Raw genomic sequence first — 8,704 nt, 5'->3', positions numbered from 1 at the left:
AAAAAGAAAACACTGCTGGGGCCATAGCATGAAGTCTTACATAGAACACAGTCGATAACAATATCACAAAATGTGTTTGTTTAGGTGTTTTTTCAAAAAGGAGTGAGAGGAGTCAACACTACCTCAGTCCCCTCTCCCACTGCTGTGATGTGCTGGCCGTTGGAATTTTAATTTATTAATGACCACATAGGCTACGTTCACACTGCAAGCCTTAGTGCTAAATTCTGATGTATTGCTCAGACAGATATATATATTTTTGTAATTGTTTAAATTCCAGTGTGGGGGGGGGCAGGTGGCGCACGGAGACTACGTTCGTCACCAACACCGGGAGACACTAGGATTCGCCTGTTCGAATCCAGCTCCCGGCGTTGCTATCAGCTTGGCTGGCCTCTCACACTGATACAATTGGCTGTATCAGGGGGTGGGAAAGCTGAAGGGTGGGTCCTGGGCGTTGTGGACAGCGACCCCTACAGTTCGGTCGGGGCGCCTGCTCAGCAAGGGTTGGAACTGAGGAGAGATAGTGTGGCCTCCCACACGCTACACTCTCCCCGGTGAGAACCTGCGCGGCCAGGTTGGCCTGCCCCAGGCTGCACATGCGTCGGAGGAAAGCATGCGACAGTCTCCGGTCTCCCGGACCAACAGTAGGGGAAAGTACGCAACAACCAGGAAGGGTGGGATGGGAGAAAAATCAGGGAAAAAGGAGGGGAAGAAAGATAATAAAAAAAATAAAAATAAAATTCCAGTGTGAATTGGTCGCTTTTCCTGAACTGACCCGCATGCTCAAATTAACAATAAAGATGGACATAAGAAAAATGTTGACAAATGTCAAACATCTAGTGACGTAAAAGTCACATTACTGTTCACTGAGGTCGCATTGTAACAAATAAGACCGGCCCAAATCTGAATAGAAAAGAGCAGATTCAATGTGATTTATGCTGTTCACACTGTTGTGAAGGAATCACATAGTCACATACTGTATGAGCAAAGAAATTAGATTCAGGCCACTTCTACCCACAGTGTGAATGTAGCCAATGTGACCATCGTTTAGACTCAAACCGTTGTTCCATGAAATTGCTTGGGTTCGTGTGCATGGTTCCCATTCCAAACACATCTTACTGATATGACCTTAAAGGAACACCCCAACATTTTGGGAAATTAGCTTATTTGCCATCTACCCTGGAGTTAGACAAGAAGATACATACCTTTTTCTTCTCTTTGCATGCAGTAGGAGTAGGAAGACGTTGGGAACTAGGCTAATGGAGGAACCTACTTCCAGTGACTGACGCTAAGCTAGGCTAACGGTGTGCATCTTCCTACTCTTACTGCATGCAGAGAAGAAAAAGGTATATCTTGTCTAACTCCAGAGAAGATGGCAAATAAGCTAATTTCCCAAAATGTTGGAGTGTTCCTTTAAGTTTGACTTGTTTACTAAGAAAAGGCGTGTCCATCTGCTGAGTGACAGGAATTGAGCACCCCATACCACAGCTTGACGTACAAGACTGCCTATTTAGAGGGCCGACAGTGGCACAGGAAGTAGGGCAGTCTGGTAATCGTAAGGTTCCCGGTTCGATTCCCGGTCAGCATGTCAAAGTGTCTTTGAGCAATTTCTCCCGATGAGCAGGTTGGCACCTAAAATTGTAAGGCGCTTTGGATGAAACAAGCACTATATAAATGCACCATTTAGAACGTAGTGGAGGCTTGTAAGGTTGTTGCTAAGTAAGCAGTATTTGCCCAGCGACATCTGGAGATGTGGTCCAAAGACAGCCAAGCCTAAAACGGCGTTTCCAACAATGAACACAAATGGTCAAATTAACCTTTTATTTTATTTGATTCACCACAAACAACACACATCAGCAAATGAGAAACAAAATCATAAGATATTCAGAGATGCATGGAATATCCTTTGAGGTCACATGTTCATCACAGGATCAGCCACTGGTTTCAACAACGCTTCGCTGGTTTGGCACCGACCCTCGAGAGTTGGGTCTGAAAACGCCACAAATGCACATCCATTCTCAGTCCATGTATGCAGCTTATGACGGTGAAAACGGCAAAAATGCTTTTGCATACAATCGATAAAAGTGTGATATTGGGTAGATCAGGGGTGGCCAACCCGCGGCCGTCAATGTGCGGCTCCTCCATCCATTGATAAAAAGAAAAAAATATATATATATATATATATATTTTTTTTTAATGTCATTCATTCCATAAGAACGTAGAATAAACATTTATAGACTTATTTTTAAATGGTCCATTTGCATGTTCTTGGTATCTGATTCTAGGAACATCCATCATGTTCCCAGTGTCAGAAATAATGTGTATGTTACTAGGCTTGAGTAAATTGTAATGCACAAAAGGAGAATATTAATTCTATTATCATTATATATATTTTTTTTTATCTTTGACTGTGAATAACACCATGCTAAATTGACCAGACCCGAGAAATCTAAGCTAATGAATAAAGGGAAGATGATTAAAGAGAAGGTTTTGTAGATACAGTACTGAATTCTGCCATCCGGACACATGCTATTTGAAATAGGATTATAGAATATAGAATATCAGGCATATAAATGACCTTATTATGGCCAAGTGGCACATCTATGGATCGGGCCAAATCTCCCCTTTCCAATGGCAGAGTTCAATCTGGATTTAGTATCACCAGGCGTGATTCACAAAACGTGAATGAAATCTACTGTAAGTACAGTTACTTTTATATAATGTAAATTTCTCCACCATTCTTCATCAGATTGCAATGCCGTTTTTTGCTAGACGTTCACAGAAAGGTATAGAAATTAACTGCATTGTGTTTTATGGCAATAAAGTTCAGGTTTGTGGGAGATAATCCCAAAAAAGAGAAATAAAAAAGTAAATCCAGAAGTCAGATGATTGACAGGGGCTGGTGTGAGCTGGGTAGTGTAGGTTATCGAAAGCCCATCGAAAGCCCTGGGTCTCTTCCTTCAAAAGACTACACTCACTTTTGGCTGTGCCACTTCCTCCCGTCAATATGCGCCGGTTTCCGACTCAATGCCCTGAGATTTCTATAATGTTATATTTCACTAATAACAGTTAAAATCATTGGTAAACAAACATAATGCTGAAAATATACACTTTGACTGCTGTTTTGACAGGGTTAGGGTTTTTACTGTACGCATGCACGCTATAGACGTGAGCTGAAAAATCTATTCTCTTATTTCCTCATCAGCGATCACAGCCAAATCACACATATGGGACACGCTTCTCCAAAAAGAGTATTCCATTTCCTGATCCGCCATTCCAAATATCGATCACGCTTATTGATTAGTGTTGATTCCTGTAAATACATAATCCAGGCTGATTTCCGTCCTGCAAGCAGATAATTCTTGATCAGATCCATCGCCAGCACAAGGAGCGAGTTGGCTCCCCCCCCCAGAGATCTACAGATCCAAGGTCAGTCTAAGCCAGGGGTTCCCAAACTTTTCAGGCCGCAACCCAAAAATAACGGTCAGAGAGCCGCGACCCCCACTATTATAGGAGGTAACAATTTTATTTTAAGCAGGGGGTCTGGGGGTCCCCCACCAGGACATTTCTTGTTACAAAGACTTCATTTCCTGCATTCTGGTGCAGATTTTTTTTATTTGTACCCTTTAAATGCCAGTGTTTGTGATGGCATCACAAATTATTGTTAAAAAACAGGCTAGCATATGTATGATTAGCAATAGGGCTGCACGATTAATCGATTTTTTATCGAAATCGCGATTTGGAATGATGCAATTATCAAATCGCAAAAAAAAATATATCGCAATTTGGGAGAGTTTGGGAGAGGGAGGTAAGGGGTTTTAGATTGTGTGTTGTGAAGTTTAGACTTCAGAGAAGGAGAGTAAAGTACAGAAAAAAAGGTACCGTTGGGTACTGGTATTGATTCCCAGGTAAAAAGAAACATTTTCAGGCTCGGTGTCCCGAAAATACCAACCGCGTAGGCCCGATGCAAGCCGCATTTTACAATAAACCTCTGTGGGGCTGCTTAGTTTTTTTTTGTAATAGCAAATTTTATCGCAATCGCAATATCTGTCCGAAAAATCGCAATTAGATTATTTCCCAAAATCGTGCAGCCCTAATTTAGCAACAACACTGATTTTGATGGATTTTCTGTTTTTTTGTAATGTCAGATTGAAAATAATACAATCTTTTATTCAACTTCAGCCCTGATCATAACATCACATATTCATTTTATAATTCTAACCCTTTAAATGCCAGTGTGTGTGATGGCATATATTTGCAATATATCAAATGCAAAGTAGATTTTTCTGGGGGGGATTATTACAGGCTAGCATGTGTCAATGATTAGCAACAACAGTTTTTTGTAAGGGTCCCGCCTCCACCAATCACATGCGGCTCCTTTTGTGTGTGTGTGAGAGCAAGAGAGAGAGCGAGAGTTCTCCAACTTGTGTGAGTTGCAGTGATCTCCTGGTTGTTCCCCACCTAGGTTAACTATTGCGCTGCTGCAACTAGAAACACTGTCCTGGCCTGCTTCTGAGTTCAGTGGCCTGATTATATATATATATTTTTTTGTTGAAATCATCTGGCGACCCTCCCGCGGCGGCAGGAGGGTCGCGACCCCGACTTTGGGACCTCCTGGTCTAAGCGACTGACCTGCAGTTACACAGGGATAGACGATAGGGGCGCTTTTTTCCAATCTGAGCTCCTGTAGGGGCTGGTGTACCAACGGGAGACTCGGTTGATGAAATATGAATTCAGATCGCTAATAAAAAAATAAAACGATATTTGTCGTCGTGGGCACTCAATGGGGGGGCTGATGGATATGTCGTCCGTGGCACTGAAAGGGTTAATACCCTATTCAATCTCAAGGTGCTGTGTGTTGGCTGAAAAATGCATAGTGGGAATCCGAAGGTGCAGTACCAGCCACATCCTACGAGGCGGCGGTATCGAGCTACATTTCTAATATTGTATCCTGGGCTGTGGAATGACCCCATGTCTCAGATAAAAATAATTGTTGTCTGCTAAGTGCACAGTTCAGCCGGTTACATCGAAGCCCGTCAACTATGCTTGATCCGTATGTTATGGTTGTTTATAACGTTGAGCAAATGGGGATTGGATCTACTAGATGGCGATCAAGAAATTGGAATATTCTTTTTGGATTACTTTCGACCAAGGGTATGAGCGATTTGACGTCAATTCTAGCTTGATCCTGCAATGCTTTCATAGCGATCTGGCTGGTAACCGTTTCTAGTGTTCAATGCGAATGCCGTTACTGACACTCGAATGAGAAACGTCCCCCCCCCCCTTTCACAGATAATGACTTGAATCCGGAACAATAGCGGGTTCAGGCGAGGTGTAATCGATGTGTAGGACTATAACTCAGCATTTCATGGATTACGATAGACCACTCTAAAACCATACTTATATTCACCATGGTATAACACGGGAACGTATGGATGGAAAGATTATTTCTTTTTTGCATCTTGACCAGAAGAAACCCAGTGTCAAATGACTATAGTACTGTATCCATAGCTATAATATAGAATATGGTTATATAGCTCTACAAACAAGGTGACCGTTTACATGGGGTTAATGGGTGGCATGAGGCACCAATGAGGAGTAAGAGGCGTGGCACAGGGCGATGTACACTATGTCTGTGTAATCTGTACCTGAAAAGCCAAACGGTGGAAGATTGACAATCAAAGATGTTACTATTTGTATGTTTGTGAATATAAATGCAAATAAAAATTGAGTTAAAAAAGAAAAAAAATTCGTGGCACTGGAAGTGTTAAGAGGTTAACCATGTGAGGCCCGAATAAAAAAGACATTAGCAACTTCAGAGGCCAGAGGGTGGGACCTATAAACACATTTACTATCCAATAGCATTGTGAGGCTGAACAACAGGACCCATTGACTATGTACATGTGCTTAAACATTTTTAAATAAACATTTACAGACTTTTTATTTTTTTAAATGGCTAAAAGTGATTTTGCAACAGTGGGTCTCACCAGGTACTTTTAACCCTGTGAGGCCCAAATAAAAAAGACATTAGCAACTTCAGAGGCCAGAGGGTGGGACCTATAAACACATGAAGGGTGCCGTGACTGAAAAAAAGGTTGAGAAACGCTGGTATATGGTGTGGCTCTTTGTGGTACCACAGTCATTTTTGTGGCTCTCTGACTGGTTGGCCACCCCTGGGGCAGACGATGAGGAACATTTGACGAGAGGAAGCAGCGCGGTTCTTACGAGGTTTTTAAATCGTTTACATCTCGAGGGAATCGGTCAAGGGCTGCATCAACAGTCGGTATACTTTTGTTTAAAATAAAAAGAGGACTACTGGTCCTACAGAGAGCGTTCATGGTTAAAATATCCTACAAAGCACCTTGGCTTGCATCTGATCCCCGAGGAAGCCGGACCCAGGGGAGATCTTCCAGAGGTGGCACCCGCCAGATCACCAAGCGCGGTCTGTGCGCTCGTCCGACCTCTACCCGTCAAGCGGGGCTGCGTTCACCAGGGCGTCCTTGAACATACATCATGCCGATAATAAATAGACATGGACTTGCTCCAGAAACCTGAAGCGTACAGTACTCGTGTAAGTTGCTCACGGAGCAACGTATGGAACTTGGGAGGCGGATGGCAGAAGGACAAGTACACGATGGGGAGGCTTCTGTTGACCTAGTCCGACAGGGCCAGGTTTTTAGACTGGATCTTCGCCAGGTGGTCTGATATACCAGCCTCGATCTTGTCACACTGAGCCAGGAAACCCTGAGGGACAGAACCATACGATAACAGGAACTGTACAGTTATACAATTAATACGATAACAGTTACTGTACAGTTATACAATTAATACGATAACAGTTACTGTACAGTTTTACAATTAATACGATAACAGTTACTGTACAGTTATACAATTAATACGATAACAGTTACTGTAGTTATACAATTAATACAATAACAGTAACTGTACAGTTATACAATTAATACGATAACAGTTACTGTAGTTATACAATTAATACAATAACAGTAACTGTACAGTTATACAATTAATATGATAACAGTTACTGTAGTTATACAATTAATACAATAACAGTAACTGTACAGTTTTACAATTAATATGATACCAGTTACTGTACAGTTATACAATTAATACGATAACAGTAACTACAGTTATACAATTATTATGATAACAGTAACTAGTTATACAATTAATAGGATAATAGTTACTGTTGTAACAGTTACTGTACAGTTATACAATTAATACAATAACAGTTACTGTACAGTTATACAATTAATATGATAACCGTTGCTGTACAATTATACAATTAATACAATAACAGTTACTGTACAGTTATACAATTAATACGATAACAGTTACTGTAGTTATACAATTAATACAATAACAGTAACTGTACAGTTTTACAATTAATATGATAACAGTTACTGTACAGTTATACAATTAATACGATAACAGTAACTACAGTTATAAAATTATTACGATAACAGTAACTAGTTATACAATTAATAGGATAATAGTTACTGTTGTAACAGTTACTGTACAGTTTACAATTAATACAATAACAGTTACTGTACAGTTATACAATTAATATGATAACCGTTGCTGTACAGTTATACAATTAATACAATAACAGTTACTGTACAGTTATACAATTAATACAATAACAGTTACTGTACAGTTATACAATGAATACGATAACAGTTATACATAGAAACTCTTGACTAAAAGCATGCAAGTCTTTCACTGCAACGTCAAGAGTGCACGTCATGAAAGTGAACGTATATTTTTTGACAATGTATTAATATTGTATTTTTTTAATATTCTTTGACTGTACAGTTATACAATTAACATTTCGGTATATTTTCCGACAGTTTATTCATAGATTCTTGATTAAAAGCATGAGAATAGTGTTGACTCCAAAGAAAAGTCTTTCCTCTGCAACGTCAAGAGCGCACGTCAAGTAAGTGAACATATATTTTTGGACAATTTATTCATAGCAGGGATGCACCGAATGGGAAATTCTTGGCCGAAACAGATACCGAAAATAGGAAACAGTTGGCCGAAAACCGAATGCCGAAAGGCCGAAAATGATTAATATAAATATATATATAATGTTAACTTTTTAAATTGTATTGCTAAATTGACATTACTATGGCCCATTCAACGTCCTATATCTATTGTTCAGGGTGTAGCAACGTTATACTTTTTCATTCACATATTCATACTAAAATACGGTCTAAAGTATAAGTATGTTTTTATCGTTTTCTGCAGCTTTCTCCAGAACGTGATTTATAGCCCCAAATGCATTATATTGATGATCAAATACAGTTTGATAGCAATCTGCGCGAGATAAAAAATGTCAAATGGACGTGCTTCTAGAAGTTACTACTTATGATCTGATGTTGACCGAATGGGGGGGGGGTTGTTTATAATTCCGTGGCCAACGTTATATGATTCATCTAGTGTGGGTGATATGATCATTAGAGCAGTTAGTATCGAACATGTTAGAAAATAACGTTGAATCTTACCGTAGCTTCCTCGTAGCGTTGGGCGATGAGCGTGGAACAGAAATCTTCCTATTATGGGATGTAGAAATATGCGATCCATTTCCAGGTTGTATAATAGTATATACGTCCAAATCATGTTGTTTATCGAGTTATTTGCAACCGATCGATGTCCAGTGTATCAAGATGGAGTCCCGCTAACGATA

General features: G+C 40.2%; 1 protein-coding gene across 3 annotated transcripts in view; it reads right to left on the bottom strand.

The window, feature by feature from the left end:
* Window positions 1-1,804: 1,804 nt before the first annotated feature.
* Window positions 1,805-8,704, bottom strand: part of bag1 (BCL2 associated athanogene 1) — a 31,616-nt gene continuing 24,716 nt past the window's right edge. Inside the window, exons 7-8 of one of the 3 annotated variants that reach the window (XR_014620435.1) lie at window positions 6,359-6,741; window positions 1,956-1,986 (exon numbers count right to left, since the gene is read on the bottom strand). Coding sequence is in view for 2 of the 3 variants with exons in the window: in XM_084327971.1 (XP_084184097.1) it covers window positions 6,652-6,741 (90 nt within the window). In the remaining variant the exon portion in view is untranslated. Of the gene's footprint in view, window positions 6,742-8,704 lie in introns of all 3 variants that reach the window. The other 2 variants (XM_084327971.1, XM_084327972.1) reach the window with 2 other exon arrangements.

This window comes from Notolepis coatsorum (assembly GCF_963971535.1).
Source record: "Notolepis coatsorum genome assembly, chromosome: 13".
NCBI classification, from domain to species: Eukaryota; Metazoa; Chordata; class Actinopteri; order Aulopiformes; family Paralepididae; genus Notolepis; species Notolepis coatsorum.
This window is presented reverse-complemented; position numbering and strand designations above follow the sequence as displayed.